Source organism: Scomber scombrus, chromosome 10, assembly GCF_963691925.1.
Source record: "Scomber scombrus chromosome 10, fScoSco1.1, whole genome shotgun sequence".
Taxonomy (NCBI): domain Eukaryota; kingdom Metazoa; phylum Chordata; class Actinopteri; order Scombriformes; family Scombridae; genus Scomber; species Scomber scombrus.
The window spans coordinates 24,871,179-24,896,039 of NC_084979.1; the positions used below are offsets into that span (position 1 = coordinate 24,871,179).

General features: G+C 43.5%; 1 protein-coding gene across 1 annotated transcript; it reads right to left on the reverse strand.

Annotated features, from left to right (window-relative positions):
- Nucleotides 1-1,788: 1,788 nt before the first annotated feature.
- Nucleotides 1,789-24,112, reverse strand: nol4la (nucleolar protein 4-like a). The gene is made up of 11 exons (XM_062427379.1): nt 23,771-24,112; nt 13,813-13,968; nt 11,126-11,237; nt 10,061-10,170; nt 7,415-7,556; nt 6,364-6,656; nt 5,867-6,052; nt 5,127-5,315; nt 4,901-5,020; nt 4,570-4,756; nt 1,789-2,006 (listed from the first exon to the last, which is right to left on the reverse strand). The coding sequence occupies exons 1-11, from the start codon at nt 24,110-24,112 to the stop codon at nt 1,789-1,791; spliced, it is 2,055 nt and encodes a 684-aa protein (XP_062283363.1).
- Between the last annotated feature and the right edge of the window lie 749 nt (nt 24,113-24,861).

The following is a 24,861-nucleotide window of genomic DNA, read 5'->3' on the forward strand; positions in this document are numbered from 1 at the left end:
TTGTCTCTTGCTTCTTTTCAAACAGTGTGTTTTCAGACGTGATATCAATGAGGAATGTGGAGATGAGAGAAAGGAAGAGAGAGACAGATAGAGAGAGGTTTTGAAACAGCTGAGGTCAGAGGGGGGAAATATGGAAGGAGGAGTTTTTTTTCTTTTGTCCGAGGCGAGCGAGCGAGCGAGCAGCCCACGCACTCTCACTTCATCCGGTAAAGCCATATGGACGTCTTGGGTTGCCTCAAATACCGCTGCACTCATTCGACAGTCAGTAATGGATGCATTTGAGCTCAACGTGCTCATTTTAACTTACAAAAAGCCGAGAATACTCACAGAACAATTCCTTCACAAAATGAACTCCAAAAAATGTTTTTTTAAAAAATGTACGTGCAACATTAAGTCTCATATTTCTGCCAGGTCCCATTTCCTTTTATCACGACAGATGACTGATCCCAGTACAGGAAAGTGCCTCGGTTATGAGGTTAGCGATACAGATCAGTATTCACAACAAACGACAACATTGAAATTGGCTACAATGTCGCATGGGATATCGTCTCTTTTTACAGCTTGACAGTCACTACAGGAGGGGTTTGTGGTAAAGTACGCCCCCCTTTTTGCCTTAAAACGCCTCAGCAAGTCTGACCAAAGTAACTTCAGTAAGCACACCTTTACTGATTATCGTCAATATTGCACCTTTCTCCACTTTCCAGTAGCACTGGTTATAAACCAAGAGGCTAAATAATATATTAATCTCCTTTTTTGTTCCCTGACAGGTGTCTGTGACCTCAATTTGCATACCCAGGCTTCTTAAAAGCCTACGTCCTTTTAAGTAATGAGAAACTGCCCGTGATAAATATATTCATAATAAAATAACTGAAGTCAGGTTGGATAATGAGTCATTGTCTCTTAATAACCACATGCTTAAGAATCTGGAAACCACTCCGACAGAGCAGGACCGAGGTATCGTTTCGACCACACGACTTCACGGATCAAAATTTTACAGGAGAAAACTGTCAAAACACTCTTTATTTTATTTTCTGTTATTCCTCTGATTTTTTTTTTTTACTTCTTTTTTTGCTTATTTGTAAGTCAGCACATCCTACAATAGCTGTTGAGGTGAACAGGTCAGTGGCAGACGGTCTGCCACATCTTTTTTTTTTTTTTTCTTTAGCAGCGATTTGTCTATGAACTTTCAGAAAGCAACGCTCCAAATTTTCCAGGAAAGAAAGCTGTGAATTTGAAGTGTAAACGTTCAGAAATACAGGATCTTTTTTGGAGCAGACGACCAAATCAAATCATGCCACTGTACAGCCTATTTTATACTTGTGTAAAAATAGAAAGGAGGTTATGAGACTAAATCACTGCTATGCAACTACTAATTTGTCCAAACATCTGCACAGGTGAGCCGATGTTTAAGGTTAACACCTCTTGTACTCCCACTATGTTTGTATTTTTTCACATAGATCATCGCTTCCTGAGACGAATGGAGGTTGAAGTGGTAAAAATGAACTGAATGGGATGAATGGCTACAGATAACAGGGCACTATAAGGTCAAAGTGAACCAAATGCATAAATAAACATTTTTCAGCCTGTGATATGTTCTGGCCCTTCCAAATACGTAATCGTGTGGGGATAAGTAAAGGTACCATACCTACAGGACCCACTGTGCGCTGCAGAATCACTCGTGTACATTTCTGTCTTTGTTTGGATTTCAAAGTCTGCCCAAATATGTGTGACTGAGAGCGATACAGGCGGACAGGCTCGGAGAAGGTCTTGGCACGGTTAGGCTCGGACTCAGTTCTGCTGCAGGATCAGGTTTTCCAGCTCGTCTGCTGAGCGGAGCAGGAAGGCCGCGGACTCCCGGTAACCTGCGATGAGCTGCCTCACCGCTGTGACCTCCGGATGGCTGAGCTGGGCCGAAGCTCCGCCACCGCCGCCTCCCTGACCGTGACTGTTGGCGCTGGAGGAGGAGGAGTTGGGGCCGACGGACTTCATACTCAGATCTGTGGGACCTGCGGACACAACCGCAATGATTTAAGGAAAACTTACAATACAGCAGATGTAGCAGAAATAGGGTCAGGAAGCATCATTACCCTGAGAAATTCAGACTATATTAAGATTAAATACCCAAAATCTACGAGGAGATTAAGGATTAAGAATTAAATTAAACTCAGTATACAGGAGAGTGAAAATGTGCTCCTTCAGTGCAAAAGAATACACAATAACAATAGCTACTAAAAACTGAGAAAAAGATGAGTAGCAAGACAAAAGTACACATTGTAAGGTTGTTATATGCATCAAATATTTCAGGAGAAACTCAGTATCTTAAGGAAAAGGAAACATTTCTTCAAACATTCATCCAAATAACAAAGGAAAAAAAACAATGTGGTATGACTCATCTCTTTTTGAATCTGGCCATGCAGATAGTTTTGGTTTTATTTTAACAGGTTTAGAGATATCTGTCTCTGAGATGTGTGTTTCCAACTCAAAACACCTGAAAGAATGAAGGAAATGTTATTTGTGGTTCTCACAGCTTTGAGCAGTAATATTAAAACAGGAGTCTACAGCCATGCTAGCTTCTCTATGAGGCTACAGAGGTGCAGTGATGGCTTGATGCTAACATGCTCACAATGACAACGCTGAATTTACTGATGTTAAGGAGGTGACAGCATGAGCAATTAGCAGGTATTTGGTCATTTCCAGATGATGATAATGGTGCTAAAGTCATCAATAAAGTAAGGGAACTATGAAATAGAAAATAAATAATGATCCAGGAAGATGTTGATTGATTTTGCTGGATAAGTGGAAACTTTTAGTTAGTTGGTGGCACTAAGAGAAAGGTCAGAGGATCATCAAAGTCATTAGAGTTCAACCTCTGAGCACCATGAATATCTGGACTAAATGTAATTGCAATCCATCAAACAGTTGTTAAGATATTTGAGTCTGGACCCAGTGGGGGACAGAACATGTTGATATTGAAGAGCTAACTAGAAATATAGTTTACATTAATCTCTGTCCTGATATAATACTTGTAGGGAAGACTTTGCTGGAATTTAATAAAAGGTATAAAGTGTATTTTCCTGAAATGTGTTCACATGTTTGGCCAACAAAGCTGATTCTGATATGACACAAAGTTGAAGCCACGACAGTAGACGATGCTTCAGATGTGGATGTTGCTGCAAAGAAGCTACAAATGATGAAATATGAAGGCTTCACACTCGTCTACAACCCAGCAGCACAAAAGATCTTTACAATTGAGTTTCAAGGAGGAGAATGGGATTAGTGACACCAATTATCCGAACAAATGTGAAAAATGGTCACAATCTCCTCTCCTCTTCCTGAGTCATGGTGCTGAATAAAGGCCAGAAAAGTGTTTTTGCAGACGTCACAGTGAAGCTTACCTTTGACTTTTTGATTATAAAATGTCACTTCATCATTTCATCCTATTAGTGATTTATGTAAAACTTTGGCATAATTAGCTCACGAATTCTTGAGTTATGGCCAAAAAACGTGTTTTGTGAGGTCACAGTGACCTCTGACCTTTGACTATCAAAAACTAATCAGTTCATGCTTGAGTTTGTGTGAATTTGAAGAAATTCCCTCGAGGTTTTCTTGAGACATTGGCCTCATAAGAGTGGGACAGACGGACAGACGTTGCTGCAGAGACATACAAATTATTCAGTAACATGTCTTTCTAAAAATAATGTAACGTGTATTTTGACTAAGAATACTCACTAAGAACAACTTGAATTAGATAAATGAATATTTTCTACTTCAGAAATAGTCAGCAGGATGTTCTTTGGATTATCAGAAATGTAATTTCCTCATAGAAATGTAGCTGTTAAATTTGCCACTGTGAGTAACACAAACAACATTTCATTCTCATATTAACTCGTATTAATCTCCTGAGACCCAAGCTTTTGTTTGCTATGCATTTTTAATTTCTCCTACATATTTGGGATTAGTAGGATCTGATAAGTACAAAAACTAAGCATAGTCTTTGAACATGAAGTAGTTTTTTTAGTCTTCACATGGGGACAATAGGTTTATTTTACTGTATAACGCAATTAATTCACCAGTGTATAAAACTATCTATTTCCTTACTTTTACACTGAAGATAATAACATCCCAATGTCCTCAAACGAGTATGTCCTGATTAGCTTGTTGCTATTGCTGAAATTAGTCCGATGTGTATCATATCAAACTACAAACGTTATCAAGCATAAATAAATAAGTTTCAACCATAACATTTTAATAAGGTTTTTTGTGCCTGGTCCACTTTTGTCGGTGATCAGTTATAGAACGACTTTGCCAAGATGCCTGCCATCTGGTTTTTGCACTGATTAATGTACTGTGATTAATGTTTTACCACCAGCTTACACAAAAAAGCATGTACGAACAAGGACAACAGGTCAAAGTTAAGCAGAATGAAGTATAAGGTCCAGCAAACCCAAAATGTAATGTCCTGATATGAGGACGCAGGGTCTCGACCCTGGTGGAGAGTTAAATGAGAAAATATGTTGTGTGTTTTTGGATGCATCATTTGTTTGAGTCGGACTGATAAGAGCTGCTCACCGTTGGTTTGTGCAGCAGCAGCGTTCTGCTGGTTGCTGCCAACCGTCCCGTATCCCCGCAGGTTGTAGTTGAGGCCTCCGTTGGTGTAGAGCTGGTCTTGGGCAAAAGCTGCGCTGGAAATCGAGAAGCTTGTCGGAGCCGCAGAGGCAGGGTCCCTCGAGTTGGACTTGTCGGAGGCAGGCTCATCCTACGAGAAATCAAATGTTTTCATTTTGGGCAGTGGAGTGTAGTTTACGCTGTACAGTTTGGCTTTGATGATGCAGAGCAATTTTAACACATTCCCGGATCCCTGCTGGGCAGATTCACAAACACCTCCTGCCAAGACATTTACCGTCGCTTGGTAGACATCGAGCCGCATCCTCTTGGCAGCATTTCGGGTTTCGCTCTCGCAGGCAGCAGCGAGGATGTTCTCAGCCATGGCAGAGGTGAGGTGAGGAGGTGTTGGTCGTATCTGGCGAAAAGGGTCAGCGAGATTTTTTCACGTTATGAATATGAAATATTTGTTTTATTTATGAGCGTATGTTGAATTTAGCATCAGAGCTGGGGGCATTTTGTACCTCAAAACCGCCTTTTTTCATGCGGCGGCAGGATTTGAGGTAGGTGCGGATGCGCTTGCGTGAGCGCTCCTGGAACTCTGGGAACTGACGGCTACAGGACTCGATGATGGCCTGGATCTTCTCCTTGGGCTGTTTGGAGATGGGCACCATGCGGTCCAGATTCTCATCCACGAACAGACGCACAAACATCTGACAGAGACAGCGAGAGGGGGGGAGGGGAGAGAGAGGGGATGTAGAGCAGAAAAAACAGAGTGGGGGTGCACAGAGAGGGAGAGAGAGAGAGAGGGGTGTGATAGTTGAAAACAAAAGAGAGGAAAGCGAAGGCAGGCAGGGGATGGGGGAGCATCAGAGGTAGAGTGGAAGAAGAGAGGATAAAGAGGGAGGGGGGAGGTTATGAATACAGCAGCAAAATGAAAATGGAATCACTGCTTCATATGCAGGACAATATTTCCAGTGTTTGCTTATTCACTCACGTTTGCATTTTTGCATCTTTACTCTGCTTCTCGATTTCATTAGAGTGAGAAATGCAACGATAGTGCTTTTCACAGAATAAACAGAGAATGTAGAATATCCTCCTATATTGACTTTAGATATGAGAATTCATCTCATCTTTAATATTAGTAAGTATAATATATATTTATAATAATAACTACGTATAGTTTAGCACCAGGGCTGGTAGAAGAAGAAGAAGAGGAAGAGCATGTATTAAATATACTGCAATAGTTAGATGAGTTACTTACATTGAAGGCTTTAAGTCTCTCAGGGTCCATACCCTCAGCATCATTGATCTTGTCACTGTCATCATGATCATCATGATCGTCGTCGTCATCGTCGATTATCTGTGCCCGCCCAGAGGTCAAGTCCTCTGCGCTCATGCTCAGTTCAGTTTTCACAGAGTCATAACTTCCTGAGCTGTAAGGAGGCGACTACAAAAACACACAAATGCATAAAAATATAATTATTGTCTGAATATAAGTTTACATGGAATAAGTAACATTTATGTCTGGTCCTGATTCTATCTCTGTGTTTGTTTGTTGTTTAGCTCAACTCAATTCTATTTTTTGTAACTGTCTGTTTTTATCTTTAGTTTATTTTCATTTTATTGTATTATCATTATTTTTTTGGTTGCTGTCTCGTTTTGTTATGTGGTTGTTAATACTTGAAAAAAGACAATAAAAATACAATTATTATGGATTATACACAAACAAAAGGAAAAAGTTGGCTTCAAGTTTCTTACCTTGTTGGCGTACTCTGTTTTGATGGGGTACTTCCTGTTGGGTTCTGCGGGGTAAGAGTTTGGCGGCGAGCTCCCGGCGGGCAGCAGTCTGTCACTCAGGTTGACCGGCTGCTGATCCTCTGAGGAGGACGAGGACGAGGTGGTGCTGAAGTCCAGGGGGGCACTCAACCCGTTCTCTGTCACCTCCCCATAAGGGGCCCCGCCATCTGGGGGGTTCCCACCAACAGCCAGCACTTCCGGGGAGGTCAGGGCCGGCAGCCCGTTGGCACTGCCGCTCTCTGAGGAGTCGTCATCTGACAGAGGGGGGAAGGAGGAAGAGGACGGGGTGAAGATGCAGATACAGAAATGAGCTGTTTGTCATTAATGCGTTTGTCTACTACAACGGGCTCTATTTCTGTCTTTGGTTACAACAGAGTGGGCGTGTTACTACAGGGGAATGGGACTTCCTGCTTCACGATGAGCTCTCTGAAACTGTTGTGGAAGTAGGTATTGGGGTCAACTGTCTAGAAAAATAAAAGTTAGGGTAAAAGGGGAGATCTCTTGAGTTTTAACACCAAGGAGAGAAAGAGATGAGGATGAGGAGGGGGGCGTGTGGTGGGGGAGGGGAGCCTTCAATCCCTGGTGTGTGCAAATGACATCTTTTTAACCCAGTTTATGGTAAAGTACAGATTTCATTATGATGATTCCTACATGTGTCATGGTTACACCTACTTGCATGTTCACTGAAACCGAGTCCTGTTCAATGATTCGCCCTCATTTCAATCTTTTCTATAGTGCTGCCTAATCTCTGGAGGTTAATATCGGCCTTTGTCCTAATTCTCTAAGCCCTGTACCCTGAGAGAGAGGGGTGCACAATGGATTGGGGCTGCAGTGGTGTCCCACCCGCTGTAAGACTGGATTTATTTGGATTAGTCCAAGGCAAGCTGTTTCCTGCACAACAACAATCTGTACCCTTCGTTTGTAATGAGTAGGCGGTCAAACTCCAGTCTAAACTATAACTAAAAGCACCAAAAATTCATCCATGAGTAACAATGAGAGGTATAAAACTCACCGTCCTCTTCTTTAATGGTGGCTGTTGGGTTGCTGACCCGCTCTCCATTAGGTGGGCTGGGCTCAGGCACTGGGGGCTGCTCAGCTGCGACCCATGTGGGCTCGGCGATGTTCATGTCCTCGCTGCTCACCGAACTGTCATCCTAAGGGCGGAGAGGGCGGAGAGGAAAAAGAAAAGTGTGAGTACTGTGAACAGAAAACTGGACAGCCGAGTGTCAGAAGAGAGAAACTCACACTTTTTGAACCCCACTCTCACAACATTACCGTTAAAGAAGAGCTGACTACGTCTTGTTAAGCTTGCCGTAAGCAGACATTTCCTTGATTTAACTCTTGATGAAACATGCCAAAGTCTGACAGCGGTAATGCAGGAGCTTCCCTGTTAAGTAATATTTCTTGAAGCAGGGCTATTTTTAACTCTGTGACGCATAGACTCCAAAGATGCTTGTTGTAGCGTAACACAAACATGACCATAGGGGTAAGGATTAGAAAAAGAGAGCAGAGAATAATCTCACAAACTATTCGAAGGCTGCCCTGAGCTTTGGCTTTGTCGTCTGCGAACAGGCATCACCATGTTTCATTTCAGACCAACGCTGAGCTTCAAAGAGGCCAGTTTACTTTATGCTAACGTGGAAGTGATTTTCTCTTTGGCCCTCGTGAGTGATGTTGTGTGTCACTTACAGAAGGGGGCAAAACTACTACTGCTGCTGCTACTGTGTGACGGAAACAGAGCAGAATCACATCTCATCATCTCATTCCCCCCACACGAGCACACAAATAGGCCTAAACTCTTGGGAATATGCATCCGTCCCTCTGTAAAGGGGTTTGAGGAGGACCAAAATGCTCAGTGACAGCTCTATTAGGTACCAAGTGAGCCATGTAGCATTAAAGAGAGACGCAGAGAGAGAGAGGGAGAGAGAGTCTCTAATTACACTGTTTATAAGTAGATGGAAATGTAGCATCATTATTGTCCATGCTTTAGGAAAATACATAATTGATAAAGCAGAAGGATCTCGAGTTCGTAAAGTGGAAGCAGTCGGTAGCCTTTTAATACAGGAGACGACCTGAATCTTCACCATCACTGCAACACATGTTTAGAAGCTGACACAACTTCAAGTTGAATCAAAACATTTCAGCATTGTAGTCATTTTCAGAGTAAAGATGGGATGATTAGCTGATTAATTGAGTAGTCGATCACCCGAGAATGATTGATTAATTGAGTCCTGCCTCTCAATTATGAAGATTTTCTGCCTTTTTTGTCTCATGTGATGCTGAAACTGTATACGTTTGGGTTATTCAGCTCATTTTAGACATCACATTGGGCTTCAGGGCATTTAAATACGCCTTTGTTTCTCTTTTATGATATTTTAAACCAAATGATTAATCGATAATGAGAATAACTGTTACTTGGAGCCATATTTTTGCCTTGTCTTGTATAGGGTTAGGAATAGGGTTAGGGTTAGGGTTAGGGTTAGTGGCCATAATGATTTCTTTACTGCACTTTTATTTCATTTGTTGCATTAGGGCAAATTACAACTTATGCCTACACTGTCAACTCGTCCTGTATTTATATCCCTGGTCATAACTTTCTAATTTCCATTTAGAAAAGTTTCCATTCCTTTAATAGACATTTTAGTGTTTTTATGTCTTTTTTCTTGTTCTATTGTTTGAATATATTATGTAAAGCACTTTGAATCACTCTTGTGTATGAAATGTGCTATGCAAATAAACTCGCCTTGCCTAATGATGTACATCACAGAGCGTATGTTTGTTCCTTTACCATTTATCAAACAGAGGGGCGAGTAATGTTTGCACTTGTCACCAAAGTTCTGTGAAACAACACGCGAAGAAGCAGAAATACACAGTCTCATATGTTGCAGTAAAGTCGAGTAAATGCTACAAGATTTACTTTTGATCTGCTTTTGTCAACAGAACCAGTCTGCTGTGCTTTAAAACCAACTGCTGCTTTAAGCCGAGCTCTAAAACAGTGCAGAGAGATGGAACAAATTACTACAAGCCTCCTGTAACACTGAAACATTCCTCTCTGATGGTTAATTATTAAATTATTGGCCTGCTCATTCTGCACACAGATGCGTCCAACAGTCTGAGCATTTGTTAATTTGTACTCACCCCCGAATCACAGTCTGGGTCATTGTTCCGGATAATCCAAATTATGCGTGAGTGAGGTCGACATTATCCTCGTGAAGTGGAGCTCGCTGCACTTTTAGTGACAGTGGTTTTCTGACTGATGCATAGGCTGCATGTGTGAAAGAGGCTTTTTAGTGTTTCTGTCACAGCTACACATGGGAGTGGTCTTAAACATGACGTCACTCGGCAGAGCAGCTTTACTAATCCTCATTTCACACTGGGCACCTCCTCCCAGCAGGGGGACCGCTCCGATTGTTTCATATTGAATTAAAAGTTTAGAGGAAGGATGTGCGATTCTGCACACACACAAAGCATTTCTCCCCACAGCCTTGATGAGACTTTAAAGGAAAAGAACCAGGAGGACTTCAGCCAATACAAATGCAATTATAGTGAATGAGGAGATCTTAACGGTGCCAAATTTTCTGATTTATCCATCTGGACCCCACCTCACCCACAAACACACAAACATCCACGGTGCTGTCACACACAAAGATGCACTTACCCTCTCAGTGGCCGTCATACACTGCAGTTTCATTTGTTTCAGGTAGGTGGCAGTCAGCGGCATGTTGTAATCAATGAGGTCCGGGACCAGTGAGGTGGGTCTGTCATTTTCTAACAAACAAAAAAACACACACGCACACACTCAGATGGCAGAAGATAGTATGAAACAAAAAGCTATGAATATGATGATTTAATGTCTAATAAGCAGAGAAGCAGTTTAATAAAGTAAGAACTAATCCTCATTTCTAAGTCATTTCTTTGTCATCTAAAGTCAGAATTGGAATTAATAGATTCATCAATTAGTGAATTAGAAAATTAATTAGCTAGATTAATTGCTGCTTTTCACAGGTTTCCATCACTATTCAAACTCGATAGTTTTTGACTGCTGATTGGACAAAACAAATATTTAAATACGCTGCATTTTAACTATAGTCTGACATTTCATCAATAAATAAAGAAAATAATCAACAATTTAATCAATCGAGGAAATAATCACAAGTTAAAATTTAAGCAGTTGCTCCTCTAAAAACAAAGTCAAACATTGTGAATGAGAGCTGTCTGCAGTCTCCTTGTGGGCCAGTAGAGGGACTCTGTGATCATTTTAAAGATACTATACAATCCCATGATGTGGTCCTCTTGGGTCTTTGTTACATCATGTGGCTGATGGATATACACATGTTTTATTAATGGGGTTTTTAAAAAAAAAAATTCTTTAAAGTACATCACCTCACATTAAGTGTCGGACTCAGGAACTCAGCATGTGTCAAAAGATGTGTTACCAGTGAACACATTTCTATCTTTATGTGATAACAGGACAAAATATTTCTATGAATCTCATAATGGCAGAGGATCTCACAGCGATAATGTTGGCTGTTGAAGTGGTTGGATGATTGGCTCATAAAATCTCAGCATGCACTGCAACATAGTAATTAACCCTTTTCCATGTCAGCGTGTCAAAGGATCTGAGCATTTATCCACTCTTAAAGGTTGATCTCAAAAATAGCATATCAGTTAATGGCTTCAGCGGAAGGAGCGAGCCATCCACAGGTCACATGTGTGCGATTACCTTTGAACTCTGCGGTGCTGGGGTTGATGTGCATCCTCTTCTGACACTCTCCACAGCTCATTAGGAACCGAGTCACCGCCTCTCTGGGCAGGAAGGCGTAGGTCTCTGCAATCTGTGCCAGAGGAGTGAGCAGAGGAGACCGGGTTATGGCAAAAAAAAAAAAAAAAAAAATGGCAGTAAATATGTCTTTGGCTGTGGCTGAACTCGAACTGTGTGCAGGTATTTTTAAAAATGTTTTTGTACTGTGCATGTGTGAAAGTTTGGGGTCAGTGATTATGTGTTATCTCGGTGTGGCACGAGGAGGAATCCTCCCTCCAGGCGATCTCTCGTGCCTTCAGATGGCCTAATTCCAGCTCTGGCTCTGTACGATATTTCTGCTTTCATACCTTAAAACACGAGTGGAACTCATCGGCTTTTCCCTTTCCATTTCTCCTCCTGCTCTTTCAGGTGCAGCCGACTCATATCTACACCTCACTCTCTCTCTCTCTCTCATGCTCATCCTTCTCTCTCTGTTTGTCTCCAGTGCTATGCCACTCTCCCCTCTCTCCTCACCCCCTCTGGCGTTTCCCTGTAAAATGCGACCTTCACGTGACCATGGAGAGGCAGCAGGGGTGCCCACCCCCACCGGCCCCACTACCACTGCCACAGCTCCCCATCCCCATCCCCTTTGCTGCCCACCCCCCCCACCCCCCACTGCCACAGCTCCCCATCCCCATCCCCTTTGCTGCCCCCCCCCCCCCCCCCCCCCCACTCTTCATGGCCCCTTGAGGCAGCTGAGAGGGAAAGGCCACCCAGAGGAGCGTGCACCTCCCAGAAGGCCACAGTGACAGTTCCATATTATGCCCTGCCCCAGTGATGCTGCCTCCTCAAAAGGGTACACTCTATGAGACGTGACAGGACCTCTCTACAGGGCAGGGGCACGAGGAGGAATTGGCTCTATGATTTTTTTTTTAATCCTGGGGGGGCAGGGAAGAGGAGAGGAGGGGTACCAAAGTCCTGCTCAACCCCCCACCCCTCCAAACCTCCAACAATGCCTCCACAAACAACACATCCCTAAAGCAAGCACACAAAGGCCCTCGTTTTGTCCTGCACCACTTGGTCCGAGCATCAAACCCCAACCTGAGACCACACTTCACTCTGCAACGTAAACTCACATACTGTCTTTGTTCCTAAGACACGCAAAGATAAACCTGCTTCTCTTATGGTTTGAGCACCAGAGGTACTTTGTTTTCCCGGTAAAGGTGGTTTGTTCCCTTGGTAACTCCTGATGCTAAAAATTACACATTACATTCCCTATGCTGCTAAATATATAGTCTGCCACTGAAAAAAAAAAAAAATCTTGGTGGTCGATGGTAAATGTTCCTTATGTTTGGGTCGCTTCGATGTACTGGCCCCTCGAAAGACTGTTGTCCTCATGTTGGGCCTCTTTCTAACAATAAAATAATTCTACTGGGATTTGTTGAAGTCTTTCCAGCTGTGGACCTCTGTTCACACAAATGTAAAGACGGGAGGACGAGTCCGCCCGCACACACGCACATTTACAAGCTTGTGAAAAGATATTTTTTATTGATTGCAACGTTTCAATCTTCCAGATTTCCATCAGGAAAACATCCATGTGAACAAAAAGCAACTCCACCGACAATTATGAGATCCAATTATACATGGTATCTCTAAAGTGAATGCATTTTGTCCTTCTTAAAAAAAAGAAAAAAAGCATAAAGAGACAAGTTTCGAGGCATGACTGCAGCTCTGTAGGGCTGTATAGTGATGCTAACACAGTGATAATACAAGTGTTGTTGTTAACAATGTCCACAATTCTCATTTAGATTTGCTAATGGTCACTAAACACTAACTACATTTTGTTTTGCCAGAGTTTAGTCATATAAGTATTTGAATTCATTAAAATGTTGCCTTGATGGTGCTAGAGGAAAAGTTAATTGATCATTAAAGTGATTACAATCATCCAAAGAGGCTCAGTAATATCCGAACCAAACTGCATGACAATCCATCCAATAACCCCAAATATATCCCCAATCAATCACAAATATCAACCTGCTGGTGGTGCAGGAGGAGAAGTTAGAGGATCAACGATAAGTCAGTAAGTTTCATCCTCTGAGCTCCATGAATGTCTTAACAAAATTTAATGGCAGTCATCCAATAGTTTGGGCCAAGTGGTGGACCGACAACAGACTGCATCCCTACAGCCACACTGCTAATGTGGCTTAAAATGTGTTCGCATATGTCCTTCATGAGTATTTCAAGTGCACAGTAATCTTTTTTGGGAATAATGAGTTTGTTTTATATGATCTGATCTCCAACTGTATGTAAAGCTGTAGTTTTTAGTCTGTATTTTTGTCCTGATTATTGCTCACATGTTCACACGTTTGCCTGATCAGCCCTTATGAGTTGAAGAGCTTCTACATTTCAGTGTTTGGACGACCTCTCCTTTTATTTTGGGTGCTGTTTTTTTCCCCCAGCTGTGGGTTCAATGTGCACATTATCCGTCTTATTTACTTTACCATTTTTCACACCACTAGATCGGACTATAGACGGAAAGACAGCGACAAGAGGGAATTTAAACAATGCTATTTAATGTTGTCTTGGATGTTTTTACTGTCAACATCTGACGAGGAACAGTGTTTCCTGGGTTAGCTGCACTCTGCTAGAACCTGGTCGGATTTACTCACAGCTTTGTAGGTCTTCTTCTGGCCTGCGTGTTTGGGTGCTCGGCCCGGGTCGGCACCCATCTCCACGTGCATGGCATAGATGATGTCGAAGAAGTCTTCGACCACGGCCACACGCTTCAGGGAGGAGTTGTCTTGGGCCGAATTCCCATCTGAACACTGAAACACAAACAGAGACTGGAGTTTAGTGTTTATGTCCCCCCACCTCAGGGCAGCAGAGATAAAGTGAACGACGTGTGTGTGTGTGTGTGTGTGTGTGTGTGTGTGTGTGTGTGTGTGTGTGTGTGTGTATCATTGACAAGCGGATGATTTGTGATATTTTGGCTGCACACGGAGATTCCTGCAGCCGTGTGATGTGAGCAGGGTAGATCTTTAAGGCACATGAGTCATAGGTCATGTGGTTACAGACACACATACACGCTGCACAAGGTGTCCTCACCAGCACTAAAAAAAAACAAAAAAACACCTGAAACAACTGGCCTTGTTTAGTCCAGCACATTTCTGTCTCGTAGGTGGTGAAGTCTCAGTCTCTGCCTCGGCTGGGTCTGTAACCATCACCTCATCTCTGCAATGTTTAAAAATAACACCACCGACACTGTACAAGACCAACAGTCCCTCCTACCACCACCTCTGGCAGCCATCCTGCCTCCTGTACTGCTGACCCTGTCGCCATAGAAACTGCCACTGATTTCTCTCGGGCAGGTGTGCTGGGCAAAGGGTCATGTGACACACCATAGAAGTGGGATCGCCAGGACAACGGCCTCCATCCGCAGCACCACAGTGGGCTTTCCTTTTTCCTACTCTTGCAGCTTTCTACCTCGAAGTAACTCTCTGCTTACAAACAGCCAACACTTTGCTTTTTTTTTTTTTAACCCCCCCCCCCTCCCCATAACAAGATCTTATCGTTATATTTCTGATATTTTAAACGTGAAGTAGCCCAGCGAGCATGAAATGGAACAAATGGATTTGGCCATTTAATTAGGTTTTTCATGAGTCCACCTCTTCCTTACAGATATGAGACACATGCTGACATTTTCTGGAGATTAGGTTCTAGGTGGGGAGTGATCTTTCCTTGTTTGAGTGAGAGGAGGGTCCCGAGTTCAAAAAGTTGTCCCCTGGCATTGAGGAATCACACTCTTCCCTCCCTCCCTCCCTCCTTGACATTTCTGCGCTGTTCCTGGGATCTGACATTTCGTTTTTCTCGTTTCCTCCCTCCAAACTGCGTCCTCCTCCTCCTCTCCTGCCTCCGTGTCTTCATCATCCCCCCTTCCTCCGTCCCATCTTCCTTGCTTTCTCTCTCTCTTTTCTTTTCTTTCTTTTCTTTTCTTTCTCCCCCTCTCAGCCCCCTCTCCTTCCCTCTCCTTGCTCCTGCTCTCCCAAGTGCAAGGTAATGATCGTTGCCATGGCAACTAAAACCAGCTCACAGAGCGGGTTTGTTTTAATCCGGCCCTCTCTCTCTCTCTCTCTCCCTCTCTCCCTCTCTCTCTCTTTCCAGCCACTCTCCCCTGTCAGCATGGGCTAAATGTAATGATAATAAATGAAATAATAGCGATCCTCCACCTCATCATCACAGCTGTAATCTATCGAGGTATCATCATCATTCCCCCCGGTGACATCACCACCACCGCCGCCACCACCGCTGCCGCTGCTGCTGCTTGGGACAATAGTGTCAGGTCCATTCACGCTGGATTTAGATAATCTCATACAACTGTGGGGTGTGCAGTGCACCCACATCCTTCACTGGATTTTACCAAAAAAAAGAGAAATATCCTCCACCATACACACCGGATACTCTGCTGAAAGAAAAAAAAAGCAACATACACAAACACCGCAGCCCAGATTTGGTGATTTTGCTGTATTGGTATGTGTGCATTTGAATATAAAAAACAGTATGTGTGATGCTTTTGTGCCCGACTGCCACTCAAGTAAATAACACGCAATCAAATACTGCATTTCTTTCACTAAACAGCATCTCAAGTCCTGCTTACCTGAAGGCCTTCTCGGGTCCCACATTCCACCCCCTCCCCACCCTTTCTCCATTTCTATATAAGCTATTTACCCTCTAAAGGCAAGTCAACAGCAGGGAGTTAAAGATTCACCTCTCAACTCAACGTGTTTTGAGTGTGTGTTTGCGTGTGTGCTGCGTGTATGTGTGTGTTTAAGCGCAGTACATGTCTACCGGGCAGAGCTTGTAGCTGTAGCATCTCACAGGAGAACAGCTGTTGAATGGCGCTGTAGATATTTGGTCTCATCAGCACCAGCGTGCCGTTTCAAAGAGCAAAGGAGACATGTCAGCATCCCTAATCGGCAACAACACATTATGAGCACAGCACCGCAAAAAAACTCCTTGCCCTCCTCTCTCCTTTCCTCCTTCTCTCTATCTTTCTAATCCCGTAGGACTTTGCTCTCCCCAGCCACTGTACAACCAGCCCCCATCCTCGGTGCGCTCTCTCCCTGTCCCGCACCAAACCGCTCTGTTGCTAGGAGACTGGAGGGGTTGAGTCGACGGCCCCCACCCCCGCTGGCAGTCACACACACACACACACACAAACACACACACTGTAGCAGAGAGTCGCTGATGGGGAGAGAGGAGCAGTCCTGCACACAGGCAGGTCAGGAGAAGGAGGTGAAGAGGAGGGAGGTGGGGAGGGGAGGAGGAAAGGGGGGGGGGGGGTTCACGGGAAGCAGCTGGGTCACAAAGACAGGCCGACGGAGAGAGAGAGGACAGAGGCATCAGACAAGAAATCAGCTCCACGGGTGAACAGATAAACAGATAAACACTAACATCCAAAAATATTAAGAAGCAGACAATTTAGTGTTGAACTTAAAACTTAAAAAAAAAAAATACTTTAGTGCAATGTTACTTTCATCATCATCCAGACAAGTGTATGCTTCGGAGTCTATTGCACATTTTATACTTTTTATAGTTAAAGTTTTATTAATAAATAACATAAAACATCTAAGAGACACAAACTCAACCAAAAACAAAACAAAACAAGACAAAAAAAAGGGGGAGAGAGGGTGAAAGGAAGGGTGTTGGGATGGGGGAGGAGTACCAGTTTAGATTGAAATAATATGTTATTTGACAGATCCTATATATTTAGGGTAATTCTTCTTTGTTATGTGATTTCTGATTTGTGAAAGTTATTTTTTTTCATGACCTAAATTAGTTGCATTATTGACAACCATTAAGTTTTGATGAATTTGGCTGTTTACATGTCTTTCCTAGTAAATTAATCCCCAAAATATTTTATACTTTCAGAGGTTCTTTTAAGTCAAAAATATACTTTAGGGTTGTCTTAGCTTCTTCCCAGAAGGGTATCAGTATTGGACACGTTTGTATAGTTTGATATTTGCTCCCCACATCCTCTCCGGCAGCCTTTTCCCTACTAAGAGGGAACATTTCCGGTACTTATGAAACATAATAAAATATCTCATGCTCACTTCCCAAGAAAATTTCCTCCAGTGTTTTGATTGTGATGTCTTACATTTTCCATTTAGGGAGACTTAACATCCATGTATGTGGAAATTTGTTTTTTTTAAGTTTTGTTATGTGGCTGAATAATAAGTAGCTCAAGTTTTACATTGTGGCAGCAGCAGCTTTGGTCTGTCATAGGGCTGCATTTGGGGACCAATTTCAAACTTAGGACCAGTTAAGGAGACAGATTGTCCAGTTGAGGACAAAACCTGTGTACCCAATTGGGAAAAAGCTGATTTTTGGGTCAGTGGTTTAGGCTAGCCATGATCTCATATATACATGTATATGTATATTAGTCTAGCTCTCCCTGGCAGGATTATTGAAGCTGATACTGATATTGATGTTTGAGACTTTAAAAATTCCAATAATTATACATCTTTATACAATTTTTCTTTACACATTTTTAAAGAGTTTTGAATTGTGTTCCTTTTTTAACAAAGGAATGTACAGAGGACATTATTTAACCTGTTTTGTGTAATTGGATATCATACACTGGAATAAAACAAGTGTCTTAACCATTATGACTGGATGACTTGATTAACACCTTAAAATTTAAAAAAAGATTTGATGTGTCTCAATTGGATTTGTTCCATTTTCTCATTTTTTTACTAAGTGAATGTCAAGTTGACACTTATACCGGATCCTTTGGCTCTGTGATTGTTAAAAACTGAGAAATTACTGACTCACTCTCGTCTGCATCTGAACCAAAATGCTCAATGAAAAATATTTTTGACATGTAACTGGGTATCTAATTTACGGACGTTGCCTCATTCACACATCTGATTTTTTGCTTTTTATTTGTTTTTGGATCTTTTCATATTTGCTCTATGACTTAACTGATCACAGGTAATTTTATTTCATCATTTTAAGAATGTTGTGTTATTAGTCTGTTTGGTGTCATGTATGGAGATCATGTGCTTATATTATATGTAGCTTGTAGTTTCCTCCATACAGCTATACTCAACACTTTAGCCTGAGACAAATTTCCCCTCGTAGACAATAAAGCATCTTATCTTGATTTACAGTTAAAAAATAAACTTGCCAACTGCTTTCTGGTGTTTCAAAACATACCTGTCATTTATGTGCTTCAATTTCCTGTCCTACACATACACAACATATAGGCTGATATCAATATATTTGCAGAGCTAACATCGGCCGATTCTGTGTGTTTGTGTGTGTGTGTGTGTGTGTGTGTGTGTGTGTGTGTGTGTGTGTGTGTGTGTGTGTGTGTGTGTGTGTGTGTGTGTGTGTGTGTGTGTGTGTGTGTGTGTGTGTGTGCACCCTGAAAGGAGCATGTAAAGATGGCTGTGTCAACACATACTCATGACTCAGATTATCTCACTGCAGATGTGACAACAGGTCATCTTTTAAAGGCCCATTTCCCCTCTGTAAATCTATCAACTGGTTAATGGACATGTAAATGGGACAATCCCTGTAACTCCTCTGTGTGTGTGTGCGTGCGTGTGTGCGTGCGCGTGTGTGTGCTTGTGTGAGTGTGTGTGTTGCAGAAAAAGATTCATATAACCAAAAAAGAAAAAAAAACAGGGATAAAGCAAGTGTTACCTCCACAGTGTCCACATTTTTCTAACCAACCCCCCACACCTCCACCCCCTCTTCTATTTCTTCACCCTTCCGTCTTTTCCTTTCACCATCATCCTCTCCTCCCTGCCTCAATTCATAAAGCCTCATCATTAAATCCACATTAGGTGCACCGAGCTCTAACCCTCTGTCCGACATTAGTGTGTATGTGTGTGTGCGTGTGTGTGTGTGTGTCTTTGTGTCTGTGTGTGTTTCCAGTGATGAACATTATATGATAGAGTGTGTGACATTCCCAATATCCCACCGAGCCGGAGACACAGACAGTCCCACTGGCCCGGAGACTGGCACTGTTGACGTTCCAGTCACTGACTCAAAATCGTATGTAAATGACTCGCACATACATCATCACATCACAGAGTCCATTTAGCCATTTTCAAGCTATTATCATACTGTCCCAGTTCGTTAAATGTTGGCCTTGGAAAGGTATTAAAAATGACAGTAGCGGCGTGGTAGGAAGATTATTGCCGTCTTAAAGACTGTGTGTGTGTGTGTGTGTGTGTGTGTGTGTGTGTGTGTGTGTGTGTGTGTGTGTGCGTATGTGTGTGTGGAGCAGAACTCAGACTATCTCCCACACAGGGGGGAGGCCCCCAGGCCAGTTAAAAATGGTGTTAATTTCTCCTCCTATGGGAAAGCAAAGAACGGGCTCTCCATGGCAACAGAGAGGGTGCTGAAGGGAGGAAACACAGAGCATGCGATCAGCGACCCCCTCTTTGTACGAGCACACATACACGCACAAACTACCACATACACCAGGCATGTATTTTGTCACCCATCCACAATAAGTCATAGTAAAAAAATAATTGAATTCACAAATATTTATGTAAACTCACATCTTTGAGTCTAATTTAACAAAGAAGTGTTCTCAACCCTCAAACAGACACGTCTGCACCTTTAAGCACTCCAAAATTCATGAAAACAAGTCATACATGCTCAGGTAAATCCTCCCATCAATGACTTAAGAGCAACTACAGTATGTGATTCTTTGCTGTTTGAACCCGTAAGTGCTGGCCCATGTGTTGTCCCTAATAAGCGCCGTCGGAGAGGAACGAAACAAAAAACATCGGACAAAAGCTCGAGAGATTCGCCATGCAAAAATAACATTAATGCAAATGCTGTTGAATAATAGGGCCAGTATTCTTTTGACTCTGTGGCCCGACCACAAAAGAGGAGCTCTCAGGGGAAATGTGGACTAATTAATCAGATAATAATGATGATGTTCCTCTTCCCATCTGATGGCGAGGCGCAAACATTTAAGGCCCATTTTTCAGCAGTCAGACTGAGACTAAAGGTTTCTGATTTCTACCAGAGGAGACAAGGACGTCCCGAGAAACCCCTCTATTAGTATTAAATCCTCTATTCTGAAAATCTCTCTTAATTGTCTCCTGTCCTGTCTCTGGAATGAATGGGACACTTAAGGGCTGCAGCTAACTATCATTTCCATTATTGATTAATCTGCAGATTAATTTCTTAATTCATCATTTTGTGAATAAAATGTCAGAAAATACTGAAAAGTGCACATTTTATGTCCTGAAGCCCATCTTCAAATTCATTGTTTTATCTGACAAACAGTCCAAGAACACAGATATTCAGTTTACTATGTATGACAAAGGAAAAATCAAATCTCCACATATGAGAAGCTGGGATCAGATGATGTTTGGTATTTATACTATTAAAAAAATGACAGAAATGATCACAGTTTAGCCAATTAACTAAATGTTTCAGCTCTAAGACTCTTATTTATTTTCTTTCTTAGATTGTTAACAGTGTATCGGACCATTCAAACAAGTTAAAATATGAAAGCTGATTCATAATTTATGACAGCACATCCCACAAGCACGATTCAAGCACTTTTAAAGCTGTGTTTAAACAAGTGTTTCTGAACTGTTACATGTGTCTGTATGCGAGAACAAGTCCACCAAAAACCTGGTTTGTGAGAGACAAACGGAGAGATATTTACAGACATTTTCAGTTGACATGGCAACAAAAAGCAACAGCTCGCAATCTTTCAAATTTTTCAGTACAATGCTCGTGTCAGCCGAAGTGAAATGCACAGGGCGTTTAAGCGTTTCTTTTGAGACTGGGTGCACTCTGACTCTCCTCGCTCGTGCTCAAATCGTGTGCAGATTCTGTTCTGTGGTGCATCTGTGTCTGTTTCTGGTCCGATCCCCCTCCTCCTCTGTAGCGTCCTCTAATCAGGACATAATGAGAGCTAAACGAGGTTGCATCTCCACACTGAGGGCTGCTGGATTTCTCTGAGCTCCAAGTTGTGCAGAAAGAGGGCGAGACAACACGGGCATAGAGGCACAAAAAAAAGAGACGGACAGAAAACACACAGAAAAGAAATAATTCTGTGTCCGGCTTGAAAAGAAGCAGTCTGTGCATTACTGTTCACTACTACTGTGCCCTGCCTTTCTGTCCCGTTAAACACTGAAGCCGCCTTGTATGCTTCACTGACACATAGAAGAGACCTTCTCTGTCTGCACATCAGCCACCATCCATCCCTACCCCCACCCAGCCTCCCGTCATTTAGCCCCATGCCTGTCCCCATACAGAAACTTGGCACACCCTGGGAGCAGCTGCAGCGGGGCTTCCAATGCTCGAGCTCCAGAGACACGCCCCCGGCCCTGCAGCCACACGACGAGGCAGTGACCATGTGTGTGCGTGTTGGTACGTCTGCTTGTGTGTGTGTCCGTGTCTGTGTGTGTGTGTGTGTGTGTGTGTGTGTGTGTGTCACTTTTCCCTTGGCCCAGGACAGCCTATTTATAAAGCCCAGGAATGCAAGCAGGATAAAAAATTAAATAAATGCATTGTAATACAGTTACAGTCACATGCATATAAACTGGTTGATTTGTTGCTTCTGACTCATCATTAGAGGCAGCTTGTGTTGGCTGATGTTCTGTTTGTTGTTTAAATTTCCCAAGTGGAGCTGAGTCAGGGGGAGGTTTCCCCCTGCCTTATGATATTAGCTACAAAGCGTGTGCCCTCCTCTCAAATAAATAGCTTTTCTTTCACCTTCCTCGGGAGCCGACATGGTTTAACCTGACCTCGGGGAATTATTTAAGCTCAGCCGACGTTAGATTGATCCCACAGACATCAAACTGAAGAATGTGTTAGAGATAAACATATTGGAGGAGAGTCCATTAAAGAATTTATATCAACAGTAAATGTTAAGAGCTACATACAAAAGCTAATCAACAACACGTTTCAGGCACCATCTGCACCTGCAGAGACAGATCACACCTGCCCTCTCGCCCAGAGGGAAACATAATATTGAGTGGAGATTAGACGAGTTTTGTGAAGGCAGTTGGCCTAAATCTAAATTGTGCATTCACACAGGTGTTACACCTGTGGAGGGATCAATGCTATTCAACCAAAATCAAAGGCTTCATTCTCTAATCTGTGCCAATATCTGCTCTGGTTTGTTAACATAGAACATGTTTCTGCTCTTTGAGGTCCAGAGAGACTCTGTCCCAGCAGGGCGGGTGGGGGGAGATTATTCCCTGAAGGCTCTTATTTAAAATGGTGGTTGTCTCTTTGCTGGCACAGCAGGCCCAAACACCATACAGAGACATGGGTGCGCGTGCACATGCGCACGCACGCACGCGCTCACACAGAGAGCGACTGGGGGCACTGCTGACAGTTCATCATCTACATATTATTGCAGAATGTTTTTAACCCTCACACACCTGCAGCCTCAGTGCCCAGTCGGACCGGTGCTGACCTGACTTTCATTTTACAGAAAAAAACCCCACTCTGAAGCCACCAGATCCAGAGACATGAAGAAGTGAAGTCTGAGCACTAACTGTGGGCGTATGTCGCTATCAGTCCCGAGCAGACCCTTTTGTTTCCGCCAACCCTCACGTGGTCACCAATTACGCACAGCTGCCACCCTCCATCAAATGTACAATTTCTTTTTAAAATGGGTCTCTTGAAACTCTCAAATGGGCTTGTGGAGCTTAATGTCGGAACACAATAAAATGCGGCAGAAGCAGACTATCCTGGACTACACAGGTGTTGCCAGAGCAACGAGTGCATGCGAGCCGATCCGCATCCTGCTCAGGACAATGAAAAGTGGGGTGCAAACACTCAGACTGTCTACCACACAATCACATTTTTCTATAACAGACACACATTTGCGTATTTTAGAAACACACATTTGCTCTGTGACAGGAGGACACGTGAATGTGGCCGACGCACGGACTCGGCCCGTTGTGCTCGGCTGTGGATGGGACAGTGAGCGCGCGTGTCGTTGATGAATCTCTGACAATCAACCTGCTGAGCTTCACAGCAGAAAGGTCAATCTGACATCTTATAAGTTGCTGTTAATAGCCTGCTCCCCCTCGAGAGGCTCACCGGAGCAGCCTCACATACCCGAACCACCAACATGCCTTTGCATCCGCGAGCGCGCGCGCACAGCATCCCCACACCGGGGTACACGAGACCTGAACAGCACGGTTCACCAAAATGTTGTCAATAGTCAATTATCTCGTGCTTTGCACCCGGCAGCGTGCAACTGACAGGACTTCAACCTCACTGGCGAGATGGCTATGCATGATAGCCTACCTTTTACAATTACGATTGCCAGGAGGCACCGGCGTTGCTATGGCAGCAAGGGATGAGAGTAGGGCTGCTCTGGTTGGGATGTGGACAAAGTGAAGCTTTATCGGGAGAGATGGGGGCGAGCCGGGACGACAAAACATTACAAGTTGTCATTTTATTCATGTGTCAGGTGCATGTGTGCAGCCTGAAACGGGCCTGACGACAACTTATAGGTGGCAACGGGACATCTCGTGCGCGTGTACACGCACGCTCCCCCTGTAATACATACACAAACACACACGGACACACACACATAGCCTACACACGCATACGCACACACTTTACCGTTGACTTGACCGGGACATATAGCACGGGTTTCCCTGGAGCTCCTTTCTTGTTGTGCTCTCCCAAAACGTTGGTCCCGACCTGAAATCCTTTAGACTTCACCCAAAATTTGAATTTGGCGTTGATGTGGCTGTTGTCGACATACACGCCATCCGATTCGTCGTTCTGCAACAGTGTCTGCATGATTTTGTTATATTTTCGCCGGGTGACGGTCTTTGTTTTACCGGAGTCTCCATAAGTCCGGAGACACCAGTCCTGAAATTCACTGAACATCTCCGCCTCCAACACGACCGGACTCCGGCTCCTTTTGGGCGCATCCACGCACGCCTTTTTCGTTGCCATCGCTCCCCCTCTCCCTCTCTCTCTGTGTGTGTCTGAACCCGTTCAAACAGCCCGAGCTAATAAAGAAACACACTTGAGTGGGTTGATCTTCCTCCTCTGGTCCCTGCTTGTCCCGCGTCCAGGCGGTTTGGTTCAGGTTCTGGGACGCTACCTCCCGGTTGGTTTCCCTTTGCAGAAGTGACCCGGACAGCAGCACACCTGTTTGCAGAGGAGCAGTGCTGTCCCGAACCGCAGCGGTGAAAAATGTCACTTCCTCAAATCATCGGCTGTGGAGAAGAGAGGGGGGCTGTCCTATGCTGAGCGGGTATCTCCCACCTGTGCGTAAAACGCTCTTCACTACCAGGGGTAGGCTTTGAAAAAAAAAAAAAAAAAAAAGCCCACAGTCCTCGCTAAACAACAAAGAACAGAGACAAAAGCGTGGAAACAAACGTTGCTCTCAGTTCCTATCGACCTACTTTCTAACAGCCAAACACTATTTTCAGATGCGGGTTTGCTCAGCCCTCAAAAAAAAAAAAAAAAGCGCAAAGATGCTCACAATCTGCTCCTATATGGCCACATATCCGATCAACATGAGCCACCTGGGATTGTTCCTGTTCCTCACTCACACCTGTTTGAATGGGATTTGCGCGTGCATTGTCTGCTCCAGTCTATCCCGTGAAAAAAGAAAGCAACACTACTCTCTCTCTCTCTCGCTCTGCATTACGCTGCTAACTGACTCTATTTGCACCAAAAGCCTGCAGGTTGTTTTT

Coding starts and splice junctions, on each gene's coding strand:
- nol4la (XM_062427379.1), bottom strand. CDS start 24,112: ATGGCAACGAAAAAGGCGTGCGTGGATGCGCCCAAAAGGAGCCGGAGT. Junction 13,969..23,770: donor ATGTCCCGGTCAAGTCAACG/GTAAAGTGTGTG, acceptor TTTGTGTTTCAG/TGTTCAGATGGGAATTCGGC. Junction 10,171..11,125: donor CAGCACCGCAGAGTTCAAAG/GTAATCGCACAC, acceptor TTTGTTTGTTAG/AAAATGACAGACCCACCTCA.